Raw genomic sequence first — 26,675 nt, 5'->3', positions numbered from 1 at the left:
ATGTTTCATTTCAAATATTGCAACAACGCCCCAAAAAAGTCAAAAGACAACCGTAAGGAAAACAGACTACAAAACATAAAATAATTTGCTATCTACTGTGAATTAATGTAAATATTATTTATTGCTATAGATTTTAACTAGAAATAATCACTTTGCCCTAAAGCATCAATTCCCAAATGTGAGATTACACTATTTTTCTATCAGCAATTCCCAATTATGCTCAAACTTCTACAAGAAAAATTCTTGTCTGATTACAGTGAGACCTCAGATATAAAATGGGATATTTTTGTCTCATGCATCACCAGCAGAAATAAAGGTTGTGGGTGTCGAAATGGTTCCTAAATGACACCTGTACATGTTAGGCTCCATTCGTTTTCTTCCCCCTATGTCGTATCTGCATATCCCCTCTTAGCAATAAGACTGCATTTTTTTAATCAACAGGCCTTAAGCATGCTTGAAAGATGAATTGGTATCAATATCCTATTATTATTATTCCTACTGCCTTCCAAAGATTTGTCTAACTCTTTAGAACTTAAATAAACCATTCTGATGATAATGAAAGAAAAGAAAAAGAAATTCATCTCTCACCTACATTCATTTACACATCTACAAAGAATATAAGTTATGACAAATACAGCAGACAAAATTCTAAATCCCCAGTGAAACACAGCTGCTGAGTAAGGTGATGCCTTGTCACAAAATTTATTTCAGGATAGCGCTGAACGTTAATAGCTAAAATGGATAGCTTTCTAAATGTCTATAGAGAGTCAATAGGAAAAACCCTATGACTATGAATAAAATACATAAATAACAGAGAACAGAGTCACTATGACAGTCTTGGTAAACTCTGTAAGAGGAAATTACTAAAAGAGTAAATTAAAATCAACAAATATATACAGTCAGCACAAAAATGCACATAAGCAAAAAGCTGATATGTCCTGTATACTCTCATCTATCTTACCATTTGTTGATAAAAGTGAGTGAGCTGCATTTTGCTGTGGTAACCACTTGATCTTGTTTATTTTTTCTTCTATCTCCAAGCTCTTCAAATAATCAAATTCAGGTTCATGGCTCTGGAAAGTGCTGTAAACATTGTACTCCCCCTGATTGTAAGGCTCATTTTTACTCTATGGAGAATAAGAACAACAAAAAATTGTGGTTTATGATAACAATCTATCTCCATCTCTTAGGAAAGCTGTATAAGCAGCCTTATAAATATAAAAATTTGGAAAATGCAATTTAATTTCTCATTTAAAACATGATATTGACAGATTTGTTTCTACCAGAATGAAATTTCCTGTAAGTATTGAAGCAACATTTAATAAAAGGCAGAATTTTTGAAGAGATGTCAACTATTCAGGAAAGCTTTCTACAAAAGATACTGCCGATGGACTGAATTTAGAAGTGAAACATAAAGGTATCACAGCAAAGGCATTGTTTTAAATGGAATGTTTCCATCAAACAGGCAAAAGCTATTACAACAATGTATAAGTAAACCAAAAATAACATTCTTTTTTCTTAACACTGAAGCATTTTTGTTTGGGACAGTAAACTACCAAGTAGAAGATGCTTACCCTCTTTCACTTCCTCTCCAAAGGGGTGACATCCTGTTTTATTAAATCTTTAGATTATAAACAAGTTTGTTAGTTAGATCCAATTGAAGTATTAAAAATAAGGCCAGGTTTTAGCAAGCTATTAAGGACTACATTGGTAACTCACATACCTCAGGTTCCCTTTGGAATATAACAACCCGACCCCCCTTGTCACCAGTAGCCAGCAGTTCTCCAGTGTGGTTGAACTCAACTGTAGAAATAATATCAGCTGGAGGGAAAAAGAGAAAAAAGGCAAATTTTAGACTGCTACTACAACACAAAGCCATTAGAAATATCAATCACTCCACAAAAAATGCAACAAATGAGGGATTTGAAGGAATACAGATGAATTCAACAGCAAGTCACTAATGCAAACAGGCTGCATGCCATTACAATCTGAGGTTGCTACACAATGAAACAAGTGCAAACATAACGAGGCAAATTTGTGTTTCCAGCACATCTGCAGTTTGGGAGTGGAGGAGATCTCTGGAGAGGTTATGCTTCAATAAGAGCAATCTCAGGCTGCTATAAAGCTTTTTCCAGTATTGGAGATAGCAACGGCATTGGCCTCCTGCTATTTCCTCTAGCAAGGACCAACACAACATCTCAGTCCTGTTGTATGTATTATTTACTCTTCACCCTTTATGAGAGTTTTAATATAACCCCTAACATTTATTTTCTTAAATATGTATTTGAGCCAAGAGTGCAAAAGCAAAGTACATGTAGCCTGTCCTACATGTAGCATGTCCTTTGCCATGAACCTTCTGGCAAAACCAGAATTGCTCACTGTGCAATGCTGGCAAGAGCCCACTCAAATCATCATTTTTGGTAAATCATTTCAGCACCATAAAAATGTGTCATCAGAAGATAAAAAGATCCCAGTCTCTTCTTTTTCTAATTTTCAGCAACTCCCTTTCCCTAAGCAATTGCATCAGCTTAAACAAGAAACCTCATCAAAACCCGAGGCCAGTCTTGAGTACAAATTACTACACATCAGGATGAGAAGGAAGAAAGAGACTGTAGGAGCAAAAGAACTGGTTCTTCTGCTTGTATGGCAGTAAATGCTAGAATCATAATCCACAGTTAATCCTACACTATTAGCATAATTTAAATTAAAATGCCTAGTGCAAGAGTAAATTAAGAAGCCATCATACATACAATCACAGGCAAATGCTGGGTATTACTCAGAGATTGCATATATGAATCCTCTATAATGATCAGTATTCACTCATCGGAAACATGGGCCAGATTTTTAGAAGTGTCAGTAGTTTGCAGCTCCCCTTTAGGCATAAAAAGCTGTGGATTTCAAACACGTTCATCATCCATCAGTTTATACTGAGAACAACGAGGCGACAGTGGGCTAAGCTCTTTTGAAAACCTAGCCCCAAATGAGTTCACTAAAATTCAAAGGAATTGAAATAACAAGTGGATGTACCATTTACTTGATACATTTTATGAATTGAAAACATCTGTTCCTATTATTCTTTTAATAAACTAGCAGTTGAGTGTTAGAAAGCTTCTATTGCCAGTAGCTCTCATCAGCAACACAGCCATCCAAAAGCCAGATTCTTACTGGAATGTTATAAACAAGTCACCATCTAAAAAAAGAAAACTATACCCTAATTATGGTAAAGAAAAATATCTGTTTTTTTTTTTTGAAGAAATATTCACCATCAAATTGTTCCGTCTAAAAAAAACAACAACAAAGCCAAACAAACAAACCAACCAACCTTCCTCTTTTTTTCCTCCACACACTACATGTATAAAGGAGGAAGGGGGAATCATAAAGCGTGTATGTCATTCTTTTTTTTTGCTGGATAAAAATGTATGGATTCTCTGAGAAAAATAGAACATGATGACTTACAATATTTTGGGTCTGAACCCAAGCCTTCTCAAAGTTAATGGCATTTGATTTTTACGTGGACTTCCACAGACTCTGTATTTTATAGGTAATAATCCCAAAAGCCCTAGTCTTATTAGAGTACAGTAAGAGTAGAAAGACTCTGCCTACGGTAGGTGATTCTCTGGGGCTTGGGATGAGTTGAGTTTGATTTTTAAAATTGCAATTTTTTTTAAACGCAAAAATCCAATCAACTTTCCTGGCATGTAAAGTTCATTTGTAGTGCCTCCAGTCGAAGAACATTTCTTGGCTATTTTGTTCTTATCTTGCAAAATTCATACCGATAGTAGGTGCGAGCTCCTGCTTATAAAATGATACCTGCATGATTTTACTCATTTAAAGTTTATCTTACCCCAACCAGAACTGCAGAAGTCTCGTAATGACAGTCCTTTTAGAATGGTGACTCTTATCTTAAGCATGCAATGGGGGAGAAGAGTAAATGCAGAGGGAAGGAATGTAATATCTATTAAAATATGTGTCTATTTGTGTGTGTATGTGGGTGCCTGCGTAACGTGTATGTGATTTTCTCAACGGGTCACAACAGAATCAGATAAAATAACTGTGCAAAAGGAATGAATGGCATTTGAACTTCTATGTGTGAATACACTTGCTATTGGCCTGGAATACTTCCACGATGGCATGAAATACTCTTCTCTGTGGTCACAATGGTCACAAAATATTATATTGCACTTTACAGAGGGTATCGGCCAATGCCCAGTAAAGTCCACAGGAGTATTTGGACAGACTTCAATAGTAACTGAACCAGGGTTATAATAAAACAGCTCTGCATTTTGCTGTATTGCATGTCATTAAAATACTGTGTGCGGCTAAGTGATTATTGTTTAAAGAAAAGCAGCTCAAACACTAAGAATCTGTGGGCAGTGTGCAATGATGTTGTTCTGAGGCAAAATTCTCTCCTCCCCAAGGTGTTTCTTCCAGATGCATCCCTCCTTTCTATTAGAAAAACTAATTCTGAACTGGAGACTACCTATCATTTTTAAATTAACTTGTTCTGAAAAAGAGCAGATCCAATATTCCAACCTTAGAGGCTACGCAGCTTGTTGGTAAAAAAATTATCCTTGAATTGGAAAATCACTTTTATTGATCCTGTAAATAACAGCAGAAAACAACAGCTCCCCCAAAAAACCTTATCCAGCATATCTGTTAGCAGGCAAACATTAGTCATGCTGTTTTCATAAGAAAGATTAGCCAGGCTGGCTCTTCCAGGCTAGGAACAGAATCAACCAACAAAGCTCTTCGTACCCTTCTGCAGAACATTCACCTACATATTTATTAATGCTGCAGCAACACCAGCCACTGTGGTCCCACCCTGCAGATTCTTCCATTGGAGAATGGCCGCCTGAGTGTACCGAGCAATTAACTGCCAGGTCTCACCCTCTCCAGGATATATAAATGCTCCACAATGGAAGAGCTGATAAATTTGCATGTACAGTAAGCCCTTGGCAAGGGATGGCAGAGATGAAAGACTCCTTCCAGCCTTCTTCTGCACTACACCTTCCATATCTCTGCTGGCAGTGCCAAGCTTTGCGCTAACGATTAGGATTACCAGAGACAGAGATAATTTACCTATTAAGAACAATTATGGGTAACCTCAATGTCAACTGGCAAGCATTTCCAATCAGGTTGGAAATCCCAACTTTTATCCGATAATAATCTTCCTACTCTGTTTTTTAATTCCCCATTTTATCTATGCAGAACTGTATATAAACTTGGATTTAAAACTCATGATGCTCAACATTTTCACTCAGTTTAAAAGCAAAACTTGGACACTCAAAATACAGATGCTGACTGAGAAAAGCAAACTGAAGACCTCCAAAAGATTAAACTACTCTGGGGGATGGGGGGAGGAGTATACACCTGGTCTTCTGTTCCACATCATGCCACAGCAAATTGTTCCAGCAGACGCATTACAGACTTCATTCCCTGGGCTAATTTTACATATTCACAGAAAGACATCACATTACTCTACAGCTTAAACTGACAGGAAGTTTCTCCTGATCCAGTCTAAAGTATTTCATTCTCTGACTCCTAGTCACCTCTGTGCTTTTGTACCTCATTAACTAATTCTGCTGCAGCTTCACAGTTTACACTCTTTACACGTGCTTAATGGTTATGTTGTACCCAACAGCTGCTGCTTAGCTAGATATATTCAGCTTTTCTATTAGACCTAAGTCTATCAATGTACATCTGGGCACATCAAGACATCTCTAGCTGATTGTACTGCTCTTCCCTCAGCTTCACAAATATTGTTCCAGCTCGGATGGGGGCAAACGAACCCTCCAGCAGCTCCCCTCAGGTTCAGTGTGGGTGCGATGAAAAAAAGGTTGGTACACACTGCCCAAATTAATTCTGGCCTTTATTTCACACTATCACATTTTGATGGTCACTTTTTTGCCTCTTACAGGTTTATTTTAAGGGATTTTAATAGTTTATTCCTATGTAACACAAACAGGTCCAAATACCTTTACAATAATTAGAAAAGTGTTACCTATATAATAAATCTTTGCATCATTTTGGGGCACTCTAAAGCAACTGCATGCCATTGTCCACCTAGTATGCACTCAGTGAAGTAAAATCTGAACGTACTTACACATCTTCATACAGTCTTTTGGTCAGAAACCTCAAGCAGCTCTAAGAAAAGCTCAACTATAATTTTCTGTATGTCCCATTACTAATAATTTCTACCTTTCTGAGCCCTTTCATTTGAAGGCTCTGGTATACTTTATTTTGCTTCATAAGATCATGAAAGCAAAGAAAATTTGAAAACTGTTTCCCCCAGCACACAAGTGCAGCTTTTGGGACAGCAGTAGCAAGTTTTGAGGGCAAACAACATCACGCAACCACACAGGGAAAAGAAGATCAGAGAATATAATATTCTATTGAATTGCAATGTAATCCCAATAGAGAATTAAAGGATTTGGAATGGGCCAGAACACTGGAATTAACATCAGTATTTTTCTCAAAAAAAAAAAAAAAAAAAAAAAAAAAGAAAAAAAGCTGTGAAATTCTACCAGCCAGAACAGGTCAGAACTTCTCCTTTATATCACAGTCACCGCAATCAGCATGGCAACGCTGTCAGCCTGAGCTGACTGGATCAGCATCTAGGTCAGGTTTTTGCTGTGCATGTTCCCAGTGGCTAGCAGGCAATCTTGTAGTCTACGTTATTTCAACCAAGTTCTGACCTGGCCTAACCTTGGTTTGTGAAATCCAATAAGATCACAGTGCAATCTGGCATGGCTGCAAGCAATGTTCAGTCATACTGATACAAAAGTCCCTGAGGAGCATAATCTGGAAGAAACAACAGAGAAGCCTGCAACAAAGAGAGCCATAAAACAAAAGGAAAAATGGTAGATAAAAGAGGAGCAGTATTACAGTATCTTGTGTGAAGGCAAGGCCATTACACTGAGCTGTGTTGTCAGAATTTAGTTGAGACTTGGACACCAAAAAAAAAAAAAAGTAAAAGAAAAAAAATGGACGGAAAGAAAAAGGCTGTTACGTGTTTTTTTTAGGCTGAAGTTTCAGAGGTTTTCTCAAGCAGCTAGAAAACAAAGCATGTAAAACCTCAAAAGTATGAGGATCAGATGAATCCCTTCCTGAACTAGCTGTCAGAGACATCCTTGACAACAGAAAAGTTTTCTACTTGAAGCAGCAGACTGTAACACACATTCATTCGTGTTCATAGCAGTGTTATTCACCATCTTGGATCCAGGGCTTGTATGACACCAGAAACCACCCCTCAAAATTCAAGTAAACACAATGCAAAGTCTCACACATCACACTGCCCACCCTGGCTGGGTCCAAAACTTAACACTAAAAGCCAACACACCAGAAAGCCAACTCCCCTCTACTGGTACACATAAACTACCTGATCACCTCTCCCAAGTCACCAAAACAACATAGGATACAAAGCCAGTATGCAGTTGGGTGGCCATATGAGAAGGACAGGTGAGAGAAAAAGAGAGTGCAAGATGGAGAGAGAAACCATCCAAACACGTTAAAATGAGCAAGAGCATGAGAAAGGGCAAAAAAGAGTGTACGTGAGAGAGCACATGCACACACGAGAGCATGAGAAAGCATGAAAGGGCATAAGGAAATGCCACAGCAAAAGATAAGTAAGTAGTTTGAAATGAAGGATCTATCTGTCACTTTGCTCCTGGGATTATCTGTCACCTTGGCAAATCTTCTACTTTGCTTTTTTTCTCGTTTATTGTGGCTTTAAAACCTGATGGAGTTTACGCTGCAAAATAGTAAGCATTTGTTTCATGTTAGATGGGCAATGCAAAACACAACAGTTTGGCCAAACCAAACTTTGAACATAGATGCTAATAGTGAAGTGCTTCAGGGATCGGCGTAACAAAGTGATCAATCAGTAACAGAATGAAATCCGGAGCTGTGTGTCTGCTACACTTCATGGAGTTTTTTTCTAAATGACACCTTGCCTGGCTTCATCGCTAGCAAGGACAACCCTATCAGGGCAAAATCCACACAGCCCCACTTCATCCTTTCAAGCAAAACCAAGGAAGTTTATCGAGCTAAATAGCACCTTCTTCCTAAGTGTAACAATCTCTTCCTAATGCAAAATCCAAACCCACAGGGTCGAATGCTGAACAGCTTTTGAAAGGCTGCTTGGAGTACGAACGCTTCAGCTGGGGATGGTAGTAAATAATAGTTTAAAAAAAATAATAAATAGAAGCAACAAATTTCCTATCCTCAAATCCTGGCAAGCACTAAGCAGATCTCTCCCTTTTTTCCATCTTTAATCTCCAAACTTCGGATTTTAGAAATTCTACACATGCACTGGCTGATGCATGAGACAATCACGATACCACTGAGTTTCAGAGGCCCATGCATCCCTGTATCCTCAGTGACCAAGGAAAGCACCTTCCCATTCCGAACATTTGAATGTAGGTTCAGTGCTCACTCAATGGGAGAACTGACTTGAAACAGAATCTAAAAACTAAAAGCAAAATTTGCACCCCTTCTATGAGCACCTATGACTACTGTGATTTATTGTTTCTAGCCTCCAGCTTTAATAGATTTGGGGTTTTTCTCCAATTTTTTTTAATGTATTTATTTCAAGACCTTAGAAAATGTTTTCAACAGCTTTTTAATCACATGCTAATTTCTAGCTGTATTTCTCAAATTAGAAAAGCAGGAAATGACACCCAACTATTGGAGCACAGTCAATGTGAAAAAAAAAACCGCCTACAGCACAAATATGTAAAATAGATTATCTGAGTTCTGTGCTCTGTGCTAAAAACACTTCACACCGAATACAAGTCACCAAAATTCAGACTTTCATGAAGTGACCCCCCACTTCTATTCCTAATTTAAAATCTTAAAGCCCTCATTTCAGAGGTTCTGGCACCCATCTCCCTCCTGCAGAGTACAAGGCCTCCAGGAAAAGACGCCAAAAAGATTTGAACTTCTGCCCACTGAGGTAAATGGAACGTTTCCCACTACTTCAGTAGTAAATAAGGTCAAGGAACATTTGTCAGATGTGGCGTAGCTGAAAATTAGGACACATTTCTCAAAATTTTGGCTATGGTTTACATGCACTTCAGTTTCTTCATGTTCAAGGTGACCTGCTTAGATCATTGCAAAGATTCAGTTGTTAGTTCTGCAGAATACCTAAATTAACATTAATGTTATCCTTACTGAAGTCACTAAGTGCACTGTTTGTGCCTTCATAATCTGAAACACTCCATGGACTGACAAAAAACCTTTCTATAATTTTTTTTAATACCTATTTAAGGGCTCCCAGGTAGTGGTACTGCACCACCCGCGGTAACGGAGCAGGCTCTCAGTGCCGTGAGGCTCCCAGTCCTCCGTGGGCACTCTGCTTGTGGCAGGTACCTCGGCTGCTGGGGATGTCCAGAGCAGCCAAGCCGGGAAGCACCGGTTCCTCCATCCTGTTCAACCTGAACAAACTGGAAAACTCACTGGAAAGCCTTTCACCTTCAGTAACACTAAGGCATTCGGTAACACTGCTCGTAGCTCTTCTTAAAAGCATCACTTAAAACTAAGAAAACACTGCAGATCAATCTTTTTTTTAGCATAAAGAAACTCACAGAAAGCTTATGAACTTCACATCCCCAAAAAGCTTCTTCACAGCTTACCCCTGCATAACACAGGTTAGCAATTTATTTTCCTGATATTTCTAGAAAAAATTGCAGCTGGACGTTGGTTTTTTCCTTTCTTTCTGTGTTTGCTGTCAGATGAGGCGGTCATCTAAGCTAAGGATTCAGCAACAGGCTTAAAAATGCTCCACTTTATAAACAGCACAATTAGGAAACGTGCCAGTCCGCTCCTTTTACCAACCAACGCTGAAGGGCAAAAAGGGAAAAAATCGCCACAGGCACCACATTATGTATTTACGACATCCAGAGCGGGCTTTAAACTGGTACTCTCAGAAGGAAGCCTGCCTGAGCTGGGGGCTTCTGCTCAGCTCCTTGTTACTTCCCACCGAGGAGCCGCAGAGCCTGGCTGCCAGCAGAAAACAGATTAGAAATGGTGCTGCCAAGTGTTAAAAATGCTAGGCAACCGGGTTTTACTGAGAGCACAGAAAGACCTTGAACTTCATCCCTCATTTTGGAGCAAATAAATGCCAAAAATGGAAAGTGTACAAATTATTAAAATATACTAATTTTACTTTCACCGTCAGAAGTGATTATGCTTGTGCATAATAATTGCAGTGTTCTACAATAAGCAAACATCAAGTTATGCTAAAAGGCTATTATAAAACAAGAACAAAAAAAATCCCATCCATATTTAGAATTCTAAAGGAAAATCATTAATTTAAAATATATCAAAGAGTAATGAAAAGTCATCCAAAATTTAAAATACAATCCTGAATAACCAGATTCAAAATGAACATTATTTCCCGTGTATTACATACAAACTTCAATAGAATTTCACTGCCAGCTGGTTCTGTACTACTTTTTCTTTTTTCACCCTTAACTGAGCAATTAAATTCCAGAAGCAAAGCTCTCAGTAATTCTGTCACAGCAGTTCTCCTGTTCAAAGCACTTTCTGGGCACTAAACCCCCCAGCAACCCAAGGAAGTCAGTAAGGAAATGTTAGCATTCCCATTTTACGCACAGGAAAAAATGAAACAGATCCTCCAGAGTTTTTATCCAAGATCAGAGAAGCAGTTTTGATTATACATATACTAAGGGACAGATAATCCAGGCTGTAGCTCTGCAAAACATTTCTATTTAATAAAGCTCCTAATCACTTGTCTAGTGATTTAAACATTCCGGTATTCAGTTCAAATGAGTATGCATGTTGTTAAATGAATATACTGCCAGAGCCCTAACAAATGAAGCCTCCCAATAGCATGCACTAAGGAAGAGTGAGCAGGCTTTTGGGTGAAGCGGGGGGGATATAACCTTAAAAATCATGAAGGGCGGCAGGTAGGAGCTGGACTAGAGCCAGAGTCTTTAAGCACAGAGAAATGACAAGGAAAGCAGAGACACAACAGCCGTATCTGCGCTAGTAAATGAAGGAGAGCTCCAGGACGTTCCTGGGCTCTGCAGTGCTGTGATGCATACTGTTAAATGGCTAAGAGTGGACCTTGACAGGCTTTTGGCTGTGATAAATTGCTCTCCCCCAAACTCCACTTCGGCATGGCTCAGGGGTTATCGCAAGCCGCGATGTTTTGGAAACAGTGGAATGTCACCCTCACAGGGGCCGGTCCCTCCGTGCCAGCTGGGTGCAGCGCTCCCAAACATTCCATTACCTGGGCAGATGTACTTAGTTATTGCAACTCATAGGAATCAGTGTGGCACATAGACCAACAACGCTCACATTCTGCTATGTCAAACACTATTAGGGTTTTCTGCTACAACTTTCAGGGGCCGGGGGTTCCAGAGCCTGTAGAATTAGAACAGGGAGAACAAACCACATTTGCTTTTCTCAGTCTTAATGCACAAGGGTATTTAAATCTACTGCTCGGACACTTTGACTACAGGATCCAAATAAACTACATCCAAATACTGTGAGCAATGTACAGCTCTAACTTAAGACATCACTGGACATCTCCTCTGTGGCTCCCAGCAGTGGACCAGCAAGCTAAGGTCACACACAGAGCTTGTTGGCTGTCACGGGAGCTCAATGCCAAGCCGTGTAGATACTTAGCTAACATTAGCATCTGTTTGCTTAGCAGGCTCCAAAGGCAGTTCAGCTGACAACTCTGAATTAGCCTGTGGGTCTGTCACAAGATCATGTAACTGTGGGACTTCTGGGAGTGCCTAATACTTCTTTGATTAAGAACACGCACATCATAATATATTACATCCATTCTCAGCATCCTATGAAATCAGTGTTTGTGACCCCTCAGAGTTATCCAGGTAGTGTGGCTGGCTTAAGTGTGTAAACTAAAGCCAAGCTCAAGATACCTTCAGCAAGTTTATATAATGATCCCAAGACCAGAAAAATCTGGTTTTTTGGTGTTAACAGGGGTTGCTGCTACTGATAGAACACCAAAGGCTGCTCCTAATCTCGTCTAAAAATGAACAGGACAACTGTTCTGTATCAGCTTCACTATCAACCCTACTGCTTTAAGGCTTGATATGAGTGTGGAAATAACATAATATAAAAATTTAGTAGTGGCTTACACAACTTTACTTTGGTCTAAAAGCTTATCTCATAAGATTCAATTCGCGAAAGGCCAAAGTCTTTATTTTACATACATATATATATATATCTCCAACTAAATAAACATGAGGAAAGATGGGATTACTCATATGCTTAAAATGAAGGGCATGCTAAATCACCCTGTTATGTCAGGAACTAGAGGAACTCCTGTCCCTGAAAGATTTAATTCTAGATAGGTGGAGTATGCAAAATCCAATGATAAATTTATCCTCAAATTTAAATGCATCATATTTCTATAATTACTCAATTAAAAAAAATTACTTAAAAGAAAAGAGGACATTAAAAATCAATGCACCTTCCTCAGTTTGTGTCTGATAAAGAAACTTCAAACACTGTTAAAAGCCTCAGGAAATAAACATCCCTGTTTTGAGATAGTCCCAAAGGACACCAATTAGATAACAGGACTAGATCAGCATATATTACAAATGCTACGGACAATGTCTAAAACAACAACTGCTTGCTGGTCAGGCAGTTTCAGATATTTTTTCTACAAAGGAAACGTAGCTGCATGAAGGTAACCCAGTAATTATGTAAAACAGCCCTAAAAGCTCTTTCCAGTCTGACAATACAATATTGCAAGGGGGAACTCAGACCTTTCCCACTGCATTCACAACTGGGGAACGTGGAGTTCAAAGCTTCAAGCCTGTCATGTTTTAACACTAAGCACAATCATTCCTTCTTCATCAAAAAGTTAAATGCAAAATACAGCTTCTGCCAGCGTGCCACTAAGGATGAAAAGTTAAAACCAAAATAGTCTGGAAAAACAAACATCACTAGGTCAGATTTCTGTCTCCTCTATAAAGATAGACCTAGAGGAATTTTCTTAGGAGCCTCCCCAGATCAGGAGGCTTCAAAGCACATGGCGATGTCTCATGAATCTGCAGGAATCTTCCCCAAGGCCATGCCTCCTGGAGCCATATAGTTTGAGAGCTGCTAATTTGCAGCCCACACAGATAACATTTAGACATCCAAGTCCTTGATAGAAGTGCAAGGCTTCAACACCCCCCCCCCCCCAATATTCTTGAATCTGTGCTGTGCAATCATCGCCGGTTGTTAAAACGCAATCCACAGTAATTATAGCTGTGCTCTGAAAGCAGAGCGGCCTTTGCTGCAATACAGCAGTTCTGAGGCATGAGGCCAACTGAAGCCTCAAGTCTATTTTAATCCCACTATAATTATAAATGATGGATATATAGCTGAGATGCTTCTGAATTTTTGTTTGCACGAAGGTGTATTTATGCATTGCAGAAGAGCACTGCAGAGGAATATCTGAGCTAGCACTGACTGAATTGGCATCAGAACCAATATAACGTTAGCGTGACGCTGTGCCCGAGACATCGCTGCTGTCAGGACACACCACCACGTTCAGAGCTAACTACAAAACATACCTTTTCACCATCCTGCATTAAGCAATGTTGACATATCCATTAAATACAGAATGAAGAGAAAAGGTGTTGACAGGTTTCTCCGAGGCAAAGCAGTAGAGAAACACACTGGTTAGTTGTTCAAAGGACCGTGATAAGGGGAAAGTTTTACCCAAGTCAGAACCGCAGAGTAGATGCTGGAAAATTTGCCAAAGGCTGGTTGCATGGAGAGACATCGTGTTCCCCAGCTTGCTGTTGCCACTAGACCTCGCACTGCAGTGAAGGGGACTGATGCAGACCCAGACACCATTTCTTAACCCTGGAAGAAACTGGCTCACTACAACAATATTTTTATATCACATTGTTATCCCCTAAGTGGTGCGGTACTTATCAGCAAAGTACCAAATAAACTCTTTTTACTTCAGAAAGCAACACATCACTGCACTTTGCTACAAAGACCTCAGATCAAACTTATGCTGGTTTTAGTTTAATAGCCTCGTATGAGGTTGCACAATTACCAGCTAATTCATGTGAGAAAGAGGTTTGCTTCTACACACGCTTTGCACTAAACTGGAGGGTCCAGTGTGAAGCAATATTGTATTAAATACATTGTTAGTACCTTTCCACTCAAACCAGTGAGGAAGAGCTCTGGAATTATTTACACTACAGGCCTTCCTCAGATTATAGCTGTTGCATATTGTTTTCTTCTCAAACATAGAAATTTTGTAGAAACAAAAGAATTTCCTCAGGATGCTGTCATTTGGAGAGGATCAAATAAGCCTCCTAAATCTTCATTTGGTGCCTTAGAATATATGTCAGCTCAACAAATTATTGTCTGTGAGCCGTTCATGTAGGTGTTCTTGAATCTCCTCAATTTCCAAGCAAAACGTGGACTTTTACATTATTGGAAGGTCATTCAATTGGCATCAACAAAAAATTGTGTAATCAGTGCTTCATGACAGATTTGGGATGTGCTACGTGAATATTCAGCCAAGACGTTTACAACATGTAAGGGAGAAATACAAATTTCACCTTAAAAAAAAAAATAAAATGAAAAATCACCAGGAGTCCTGCCTCAGTCTTGTCATGAAGGGAACTAGCTCTTATTTCAGTTTTCCGTATGCTTGGAACAGATGCCTGAAGAAAGCAGCCAGGGCCTGCAAATTCTTTACCTCTATCTCTCTTTTAAAGTCCTACAAGCCTCCATATTACTTAAGGCAAAAAGCTTGCAGCAAGACATGAGGAAATACGGGGACACTGCTCCAGGCTAAACTAACCTACCACAGGGAGGTCCAGTTTTGGAGGCACAATCCAGCCCTCAATAAGGACCTCAGGATTTCATCCTGAGTACACTCACACAGGGAAGCTGAAACTGGCAGTAAAGCTTCTTTCACAATGATTTTGCACCGATTTTTGAGATCCTTCCAATAGAAGATATTCTTATATCTGCCCACTTTCATCACACTATTGCGCATTCCAAGTATACCCTGGGAAACTGTCTGCCATAAACATCCAACCATCAAGCAGTCACTAAAAAAGTTCCTTTTTCAGAAAATAGACAAAGGAGAATCATTATCATAAAGGCCATATTCCGAGGAAAGAAATTTATTGTTGCACTAATGCTTCTCTTGATGATGTGAGATGAAGAGTCATTCAAAGATGTCAGAGCAGTATCTGGCCAGTTGGAGTTAAGAGCATACTGACAGCTTCAGAAACTCAGCATCAAACCATACAAAAATGGGTATTTTTTGGTAAAGGAAAGCAAGACACTATGAACCACCCAGAAAAATCTGATGCTTTTCATCTGCTTTTTCTGTAACTGACAAGATTTACTAGCCAGCTGGTAAAATAATGAAGGAAAGAGGCCAGCAAAACTATACAAAGCTAAGAGAAACTGCTTTGTACTAATTAGAAACAACGTGCAGTCTGATGACACTTTATAGACTTCAATTACCATACTCGGCAGGAAGGAGCTTTCAAACATCTGTATGATGATTATTCTCCTCTGGGATGTCATTTACAGTGCAAAGTATTAAAAACAGGGCCAAAAAATCAATTATAATCTTTGTAAATGAGCATATTCTTGATCTAAGGGATTTGAACTGGTGTGTGGAAATTGGCTTTAAAAGGAGAGACAGAAACTGATTTGAGAATGAAAAACAAGCAGCAACCCCCCCCATATCAGACTTGCACAAAAGTAAACTTAAGGATCATTAAAATAATAATTTGTACATAAAGTGCAAGAACAAAAGAATATTATTAGAAGTCAAGCCTAACAAAGTAACGTCTAACCACAAGCAAGGTTCAAGCAGAGGCTTGCTTTATTTAAGTTTTTAGGTGAATACCCAGAAAGACTGTCCATTGACCAGGATGACTTGGACGAGTAAAGATATGTACACACTAGGTGAGAATACAAAATCAGATCTTTTATTGTTCTAAATTGTTCTAAAGAATTATTTTCATATTTACATAGAAAACCACAAATACACAAAAGTAATAGGGAGAGTAGGAAGCAATCAATAGCCAATGAGAATGTTACTTCAGCTGGTCACTATTTAATAAATTAGTGCAGAGAATTAAGGATTTTACCCTGTAATCAAAGGAAACCAAACTCATGTAGAAAAACGTAACTTACCAGAAAAAGATATAAGTATAAAAATATAAAATTTACCACTGCAAAATGAAAAAAAACTAACCAACCAAACAAAAAAGGTTATTTGAATGGATTGAAGGTTTTCTTGTCTCATTTACTGATTTTCAGGCGTCTGTTTTCTCAGAGAATATGCTTAGAAGGTATGTGAAAGCAATGCTGAGTTTTATTCAAGAGCAAATGGGAACAGCAATGGTCAACTGCAGAAAAGGGCTAGAAAATTTGCCAGCCATTGCATCAGAATCCCTAATCACAGAACAAAATCTGGCAGCGTTAACCTGACTTTGCTGACCACCGATATGAGGGAGCACCATGAGTATTTTGTACACACAGTAAGATAAATACTTTTTCTCTTGGAGGCAAAACTTACTTGCCTTTGTAAGGGGAGATTAATGACCTTCCAATATTCTGCTGTAGTTCAAGAACATTTCAAAGCATGAACTAATGCAGAGTGCAGATACTTGCTTGCTGAGTAATGCCAAAAGCATGCTATTACACTGCTCTAAAGGTTGTCTCCCAGTAATTAAGGAGGTACTAACCTAAAGTGTTAGGTTTGACCTTTAAAGCCCTAAGCAATCTGGAAATCTAGGCAAGAGACCAGGCTTTCTGTGCACTTTCCCCCTCTTTCTTCTCTCCTTTTGCTTTTATAGCCATGATTAGAGAGAAGCTGTCAGTCCCCCTCTGACATTCTGTCATTTGGTCAGACAGGACCTGGACCTATTAAACTCTCATTCAAACTTCACAGCTCATTTCTCCTGGTGGGTACCTGGGGAGAAACCAAGAGGATATCCTAGAAGAGTCATTTTATGAAGCTACCACTCAGTTTTGTAGTAGGCTACTATGCAGATGAGGAATTTTAAAATGCTACTGTGATTTTTACAGTTAAGGCAGTCCAGAACATAGGGTGGGATCCCAACCAGCTGTGTATAATCAAAGATGGAGGATGCTTTCACAGTCCCTTGCCCTCTTCATTGCCATGGAACATCATGGCTGTCACTGGTGTTCTGGAAAAAGGAACTGCACAATGTATTTAATGTTGTTTACTCCACAGCACTAAAATAAAGTCTGAATTTCACATGAAAATTCAAGATAACTAAGGTAATGCAGGATGTCTGCAGCAGAATCTCAGCAGCACAGCAGTCTCCGAAGCTATTTTGAGCAGCAGCAATTACTTAAGTAGAATCAGCGAGTGGCCACATTCCGTATTGTTGGGAATAACAAAGCTTGAACACCTCTAACAGGCTACCTAGGGATTACTTCAGCTAAATGCAGCTTTGTTATCAAAAAAGAAAAGGATTTTTTTCAGCCTGACAGCACCATAAAAACTCTCGTTCATACTGAATGACACATGAACAGAGATTGGCATTTATAATTTTCTGCTGGTTAAAGACTCATTCTTGCTCCCATTGAACTAAATGAGGCAAAACTGCCATTGATTTCAATCAGATTGTCAGTAGACCTTAAAGATACTAACCATCAGCACTTATTAATATGGAATTATCAATGGAAAACATATTGACTGGTTGATCTAAATACTTTATCTTCATTCATCAAAACGCTTACTCCAAATGAACAAAGACAGAAAACTGAACCCAGACCAAAGGTCATGCTGCACTTACAAATTGCACTGACTGCTGATACACATTACCAGCAGCAGAATGTGCGTTGCGCCCAATCAAACCCACGGACATAATATTACACAGGAAACACACAGCACACTCCCCCCTCAGCTTCCCAGCACTTCAAATTCTGCCTCAATCAGAAACATCCTCCGCCTTTTCACACAAAAGATGAAAAATCCATAAAAATAATTTCATATAACTGGCTACTTATTTGCTGAAGACCTTGAAAAATAAAAGCCAAAATCAAGTTGTAAGTATAAATGCTACAACTCTCATAAAAAGCTCTTGAACTCCATTAGTATTATTTTTAACTTCAGAGAAATAATTAATGTACTACAAAGGAGAAAAAGAGTGGTAAAAATTCTGAATTTAATTATATGAATGGTATGCTATATACACTTAATTGCATAGCAGTAACACAACCACTTCCATTACTCTTTATAGCTTCAGATGCCCATTAGCACAATCCCCAAGGTTCCTTATGAATAATTAGATTAGGAAAGGGGGACTCTCTGATGAAACGCAATAGGATGTGATGCTTATGAAACAGCACATCTTGAATCCAGATGCTGACATGACAACATCATGAAGAGCTAATTTGCACATCCAAATTAATACCATCAGGATGATAATATAAAAGAAAGATATGCATATAAAATGAGCTACAGAAAATAATGTCAAAAAGAATTGAGGTACTTATATTACAAAAATACATCTTTTTGACATTTTAACCCAGTTGGAAAGGTGTAAATAGACTAAATGTCATATTCATGAGCACAGAGACTTAGGCAGACTTACTAGAATTTAATCCACTATTTGGCAACACATGGGCAAGCTGTTTAATAAATAGTTATACCCATCAAACATGTGCAGCACTCACATAAACAGGTGAATAAATTTCATTACATTTTATTAAACATCTGTTTCCATTTGATACACAGAATGTCTTTGTATTGTTTGGTGCTTCTTAGGTATATACCATCAACAAAATTGGCAGCGATATATTTTTAGAAGGATCTCTACATGGGGCAAAAAAACCACAAACAAGTGGGGTTTAAAAATATTTTGAAGAGAAACAGATATTTCTGCAGCTGTCATGAGTTGTCTGTCTGCGTATTTACACGTCTGAATAGATAAGAAATATCTCCCTCAAATCCACTTAGCAAAAAATAACAGGATCTTCATGGAAAGGGAAATGGTTTTCTTCTGCTTCTGTATTTCTCCTTCATGTAAAGTTTAAAACACAAATATACATGTTACAAGGCAGACCCTACCTTTACAAGGCTACTCAGATGCAAATGTCAAAGAAGTCTGTTCCTCTCTACACATTTTACAGCATGTAACATACATGGATCCTATTTGCCCTACGCATTTGAGAATGTGTTCTGTCAAGGCAGAGCACATTAGCCTCAAGGATTTTCAACCTTTAAAAAAAAATAATCTAAATTCCCATCAAGCTGATGGGATCCCTTTGGAATAAAGAAATATATAAACTCAGAAGAAATTATAATACTGCCGAACAGGATATGGCAGAAACAGAAAAAGGATAAAAGTGAACAGATGGAACGCAAGCAAGAGGCATAATACACCAGGCATAATATTAAAGACATGATAAAGCAACAATTTGTGCAAACTTAACCATTTGAAATTTTCTCAAGATACAAGGGTAAGAAAAAACTCATTAAATGAAAAAAATACTTAAAGCTAATTATAACAATGGTCTACACTAAGTATTTAGGAATCTACTAGAAAATATCACAGAGACAGGATCAATAGGGTTCAGGAGAGATGTATGCACTTATCCACAGTTAGCACTAATTATGACAAAAGTTTACTGACTAGGACAGAAAGATAAATTTTAAAAAACAGGAAAAAAAACCACAACCAAAACCATTCCATATCCTCACAACAATCATCGCAACATTGTGGAAAATAAAACATTTTTCTGGACAAATGACAGACACTTCAAGGTAAGCAGCATGCTAACAGGGGGAAGAACAACAAACCTTTCCACTTTGCACTTGGGTAGTTATGATGAAGCATGCATTATTTTTGTACATAATATTACACCTACTACATGAACAAGGAGAATTACAGAGTGCTTCATTATTCATTCTAACAAAACACTTCCTTTTGAAAGAGGTTTAAAGTGCCAGCTTCTTCATTAGCACATCCCAACAGTCTTTGCTTACTGAGATTGATCCAACACTGTTTAAATCACTAGGAGTTCCTTCCAGGGACTTCAAGGGAAACAACATCAGGACCAAAGTCTACGAGTAGAATACGTTAACAAAACCAAAAATCAAATAACCAGCAAGACACACAGGCAACATGCAGTGAGGAAACATATGTGAGGCATAGGTGAAAGCTTTTATTGGTATATGAAAGCATTTTCATGAGCTTTTGCCACAGTAACCTCCACGCTTCCTGTACTTATCTGCCTTTTTTTTTTGTCACCTCTTGCTGTGCACCGTCTAAGTTACAAGATTCCGGTGGCATGTTTATTTTAATCACCTGTGAGGCATCATACACCATTTGTGGCACTGAAGTGAATAAATAACACAATGCCTCTTATTTTGCAAAGACACAACTAACTGCTCTTAGTCATGATGTATGTCGTACAAATGAAAGACAGCCTCAATTCAATGTAGTCCTTCACTTCAAAGGCCAAATATTAAAAAAAATATATCTTTTAAAAGCTTCTGTGCATCATCCTAAAGCCAATAGTCAATGGTCTCCCAATGCATAAATTCACAAAGTACCATGCCTAAAACCAGAGCTGTCATGCTAGTTTTATCTCCTCAGAGTCTACCTGCCACACAATCTGTGCTTTGCAGCAGCACTGAGACCAATTTCGGGACTTCCGTGGTGTAAATGGATGAGATTTTAGGTCCCTCATTCCCTCGTCTGCTTTCCTATAATTTTTCATTATGTCTGCACAGGTTGGAAGTTCTGCCCCAAAACGTGCTGCTCCTGAAACACTGACAGATGATTTAGGATGGTTTTGGCAGACAATGGTTTCTGAAGTTACATCAGCCTAGGTCTGTACAATAATTGTACTGGCAAGATCCAACTTAAGTCCATGTATAATTTCATTTTATGGCTAACTTTTCTTGTGGAATGGTCTTACACGAAATGTATTATATAATACTAGAACTCACTAAAGTCAGGAGATACGTGAAATGTATCAAAAACCTAAAGAACACAGATACTAACTTAGGAGGACATATCAAAACATAACCTGGCATAAGAAAATTTGAGCAGGCAGTTTCCATGAAATATTTTAACATTACTTTATTAGATGCCAAAAAATACAGTAGGTAACAAATGCTCAAACAGTTCTGGAGCAGGTCCTAAGCCTGTCAGTATTTTCAGACTACAGGCAGAGGACCGATGGCAGAAGAACACTGCCACTGTGGCAACTGCCATTGTTTGGCAGAGCTGGCATACCACATGGCATGGATGTAACGAGTATTCTCTTAATATAGTAGTTATAAACATAAACCCTTTAAAGAGATTTAAAGATATTGATAGGACAAGAAGAGGACAAGGGAAGGTTGGTTTTACTGCTACCCCTGTTACATCCCAGCTGCATTCTCTTCTTAGATCAGTCTAGCACCTTTGCACAAGGACATTTATGCAGTTTTTTTTTAAATATAAAGAAATAACGTACAGATAAGATTTGCAATAAAGCTCATCATTCATTCCTCCTCACTAGTCTCTTTATTACCCTCATTAATATTGCTTTTCTGTCTACAGACCTGTGCCTTCAAGTGCTTCCTCATCTTTAATTTCTCTCACCTGAATAGGCCCGTGGGACTTATCACAAGGGTAATATTAAGTATGTTCACATGGCTTTCCAGGATTTTTATGTATGCATCTACGTCTCTGACTTGCAGAGATCATAACTGGAGCTTTAACTGTCCTTCTCTGGGAATCAACTAAATGCATACTAAAAGAGATGCAAATTTGCCTGATAGTGGTAACATTTCAGTCTATTCAAGTGCATTCACAGTTCTTGGTAGCCAAAGTCATTATTAAAAGAAACTCTTGGGAATCTATAATGTTAAATTTTCACTGAAGCCCCTGTATCTTCAGCCACATAGATTTTATAGTCGCCTAAACACCACGCACATTAAAGAGAGAAGTGTCTTAAAGACTGCATCTTTACGTTGTCATGATACCCTGCCCTGAAATAAAAATTAATGAACTTTAAATAAAAAACTCCTCAAAAAATGAACTACTGGCAGTGGGGGAAGATAATTATTGTTTCCCATCTGTTTAAAGCAAAAAAAAAAAAAAAAAAAGTGTACAAGAAGAGCCATTTCACAAGTCTTCAGCTAGATGTGGAATTTGAGAAAAAAAAAATGTATCAGTTGATGAATTACAAGCTTAATTACATCTGGGAAAGACATTTTAGAACCCAAAGGAAAAATGATTTGCTGAATGTCAGTATGCTCAGATGCCCACCAGCGAGCAGTCCCTCCTCTATTCCAGGGTTTCAGTGAAGACAACATACATGTCAACCACAGTAGAAGAAACACAAACTAATGAAACTGTGTGTAAGCTGTAATTACACTGTCTCAGTGAATGGCACTTGGGGTATTGTGAACAGATTGTACATGTTAATTCACACAGGGCTTAATGAAGCATTCCCTGTTCTACAAACTTCACCTCTTGATTTAATTAACCTTCATACCTATACATGTACTACCTACCAATCATAAATGTTGGAAAACCCTTACATAAACAACAACGCTTTTGAGCTACATTAGAAAAGTAACAGAGGTTCAGTTTATGTTCGGTTTGGCAGTTCAAAAGGGAAATGCAAGCAAGTTATAAGGTTCTTAGATGATAAAAACTCACACGGTGAATTTGGCCCTAAATCAGCGCTCCCAAACAGAAGACCTAGTCCCTTAAAATGAAGCTGCAACGAAGCAGAATCAATTCCTTCACAACAATAAAAACAGTCTAAGATTTTACTAAAAGAGAAATAAACATTTCTGCAGGAGGCTTTACCTTATAGAAGACTTTTAGATATTAAAATATGTTCTGTTTTGCAGAACAAAACAGATGGCTAACTCGCATCTTAGGTTTGTAGCCACAGATCTGCATGATACAAATATATAAATACATAAAACTATATCATTTTCACCAGCTCTTAAAAATAGAAAGGACACTCATCATTGTTGTCTCAATTGTAAAAATCATCATCTTGGAGACCACAGCAGTTAATCTTTTATGAGTTTAGGACTGAGCAGGCTGTTTACACACACACTGCAGGCCTCCCATTAGCCTGCATCTTCATCTTTTCCAGTACCACAAGGGCTGCACTTTCCAGTCTTGCAGTTTTGATCAGCTTTAGAGCCTGGATTACATGAATTCTCTGCTCTAGTCATTTGTGGCAAAACACTGGGGCACTGCAAATAAATGGTGTTTTCCTGCTGACTTCAAAGAGTGAAACATGCACCAAACACAACCGCTCATTTCATAATTTTGTCCCGTATGAGTATAAATTCACACAACCGCTCATTTCATAATTTCGTCCCATATGAGTATAAACTCCTAATCTGACTCCAGCACTCAAGGACAGGTATCTAGAGGTGCGAAGGGAGGCTCTGTCTACTCTCCTCTTCTGGTGGGAACAAACTGAAGAGGCAGGGAAACAGCAAAGCCTCATTTTGTAGATTTCTGCTATTGAAGGACAGCAGAAACTGCTGCCCTTGTACTTTGAGGGAACAAAGAAAAAGAACTGCACCTCAGAAAGGCACCTCAATGGCACAGGAGCTACCAGGGCTGCTCCTGGCAGGCAGGGCTCAGCTGAATTTACTTCACAAAGATTCAGTAGCTGTGTAAACAACAAAGCAAAACTGACACACTTTCTCTGATTTCCCTTCCTCCACGATTTACATAATATACTTAATATTTTACTTCATTAAAAAACCAAGCTGAAATTTCTTAATGCACAACTTAGAAAAACACTCGGTACTGACTTAGAGAACACAGGCTGCATTGGAGGAATATTAGTAAATTCTTCACAACAACGAGCAAGTGAAAGCTGCAGAGATAATTTATGTGAGTCTCCAAAGTAACTTTAATAGTATCTCTCATAAAAAATTAATCTGCAAAAGTTAGCAAGCATGACACAGAGGAGGAGAACCAGTGGACTGGATAGAAGTTGGCTGAGGGATAAAAAGGAAAGTTTGTCATCCACAGAAAATCAGGACTCTGTTTGCATTTTAAAATTGAATCATCTGTTTTTTCATCCAGTGCTAAAGACTTACATTACAAGCAAAAGGAAGCAGAAAGACCTCTCTGCACGCCTCTGAAGCAACACAGATTGCTCCTTTAAAAAGAACAAAACCAAAACCACATAACAATAAAGCAGGGAAAAAGCAACAAAAAGCAACAACATTTATGGTTACATTCTGTCACTCCAGAAGAGAGATTTCAAGGAGGGGGCAGAAACCTGTGTAATAGAGGCCATAAAGCAGGATTTTAAATTAACTGAGAATTCAGCCAACCTTGACAACTTAAACAGAAGGTACCAAATCTGTCCTTTTCCTTGACTGGAGCTATGCTATTTGGTTCACGTGAGAATCTCGACCAGTGTCAATGTCATTTTGGCACAAAGGATAATAATAATTGTATTTATGATATATCCCTCCAAGGCAGCATGCAAGATCACTCAACCAAGTTAAGAAACGCCGTAATACATCAAAATATTTAATATATTTTAAACCTGTACTTACTATTTTTCACTCCAGTAGGAAATTTGCAGCTACTGTAAAGCAATATAGGGTTTTGTCTTAGGCCATTTTATTGATGCAGCCAAATGAACGAGTGTGTTGCTCATTAATGTAACAAGAGGAGTAGCTAAGCACACTTGCTTACCTGCCCACACTGCTGCTAATTACACAAGGGCCAGCTTTCACCTTTGTTATTCTCTCCCTGACTCTCAGTTCTTGCATCCCAGCTGCGTGGTAGTAATTTGAACCTCAAGGTACCAATACAGAAAGAAATATCGTGGTGCCACACTCCAGTGAGAACAGGGACACAGAGCAGGATGAATGATGGTGCAGTTGGTGTTGAACAGCTTGGGGGAGCATTTGGTTCGGGATGTGCTTAGATCCTGCTGTGGTGGTGGTATCACAAACCCTGTCGGCAGATTGTCTGTCACTACCCAGGGCGGTGGCTCAGTTGACAGCAGGGACACTGAAGGTCCCAATCCAGTTTTGCCTCTCAAATGGTAAAAAGCTAAATTGGAACCAGTGTCTTCAAACTCCCCTGGGATAAGTCCAAAACCAAATTCTCTTAGTTCCCAAGTAGCGTCAACGCAAGTAGTACACAAAAAAGGGCCCCCCCTTCTCCTGCCATTTTCTCCCCTTCTACAGCATTACCGAACAAGGCAGACAATCACAAGGCAACTTCACACAGAGCTCAGCACAAGCTCATGGAATTCACTAAGACTGAACACATCTACAGCTCAGGACCCTCCACAGATTCAGTCTGAGTCTGAGTCCACCTCAACCAGAATTAAGTCAGAATTGGGTGGTTTTAAGTCAAGGCACTTCTGACTTGCATACTTAAGCATTTGGGGATCTTGTGTTTTAAAACAGAAGCAGCACCGATTTTTTTTAGAAACCTCCACAGGCCATGTGGTATTTGAGAACAGGCATTCCTATTTTGCGAGATTTAGACTCGTATAGACCCATTAACTTCGTGTGCACCAAAGGGGACTGAAAAGTGAGACATTATCCAGGACTTTGCAATCCTGGAAGCCACAGGGCAGAAGGTGATCTTTTCGGGGATGTCCACTTGCGCTCTCCTTGCAACAACTGACTCACAAACTCCCCTTACCAGGCTTTGCATTGCATGAAGGTTGCTGCTACCCAACTGAGAAGGCAAGGCTGCTGCTACTACCTTACACACTGAGACGCTTCACCAGGTGTTCACAGCTCTTGAAGGGCAGTACAAGCAGCCAGGCTGCCATGGCAGGGACCTGGCTGGGTGGCAGAGTTTGCCACAGTAGTACTTCACTGCTATGGTCCATACACTATCTATCATAACTATGAATAATCCTGGAAGACCTAAAAAAATCAAGGAAATGGTCAAAATGTGGTGATAAAAATTCTTGTTCAAACTGTTTTTTTCAATATTGAGAAAGTAGCTATAGCATTTATAAACATCAACACGAAGATGTAGATCCCTTAGGGCGATCACTTCCTCAACAGTCTGGAGTTCATGTCTTGTCTGGAACAGTGAAAGAGTAGTACACAGGCTATAACAGAATCATAGAATTGTCAGGGTTGGAAGGGACCTTAAAGATCCTCTAGTTCCAACCCCCCTGCCATGGGCAGGGACACCTCCCACTAGATCAGGTTGCTCAGAGCCCCATCCAGCCTGGCCTTGAACACTTCCAGGGATGGGGCTTCCACCACCTCCCTGGGCAATCTGTTCCAGTGTCTCACCACCCTCATGGTGAAGAACTTCTTCCTAACGTCCAGTCTGAATCGACCCATCTCTAGTTTTAATCCATTCCCTCTAGTCCTACCATTATGCGACATCCTAAAAAGTCCCTCACCAGCTTCCTTGGAGGCCCCCTTAAGATACTGGTAGGCCACTATAAGGTCTCCTCGGAGCCTTCTTTTCTCCAGACTGAACCACCCCAACTCTCTCAGTCTGTCCTCATAGGAGAGGTGCTCCAGCCCTCTGATCATCCTTGTGGCCCTTCTCTGGACACATTCCAGCACGTCCATACCTTTCTTGTAGTAGGGGCTCCAGAACTGGACGCAGTACTCCTGGATTTGTAAGAATTTTGAACTGAACAGGTAGAGAGTTAAGCTCATGGGAATTTTAACACCCTCA

General features: G+C 39.1%; 1 protein-coding gene across 10 annotated transcripts in view; it reads right to left on the bottom strand.

Moving 5' to 3' along the window:
* The window catches only part of PPP2R2C (protein phosphatase 2 regulatory subunit Bgamma), a 198,409-nt gene that overhangs the window by 58,499 nt on the left and 113,235 nt on the right, over nt 1–26,675 (bottom strand). For all 10 annotated transcript variants that reach the window (XM_063335825.1, XM_063335826.1, XM_063335834.1 and 7 more), the window contains 2 exons: nt 1,724–1,821; nt 962–1,127 (listed from right to left, as the gene is read on the bottom strand). In XM_063335825.1, coding sequence (XP_063191895.1) covers nt 962–1,127; nt 1,724–1,821 — 264 coding nt within the window. The remainder of the gene's footprint in view (nt 1–961; nt 1,128–1,723; nt 1,822–26,675) is intronic.

This window comes from Chroicocephalus ridibundus, chromosome 5 (assembly GCF_963924245.1).
Source record: "Chroicocephalus ridibundus chromosome 5, bChrRid1.1, whole genome shotgun sequence".
Classification (NCBI taxonomy): domain Eukaryota; kingdom Metazoa; phylum Chordata; class Aves; order Charadriiformes; family Laridae; genus Chroicocephalus; species Chroicocephalus ridibundus.
Note: the sequence above shows the minus strand (reverse complement) of the source record. Positions and strands in the feature narration are given on the sequence as shown.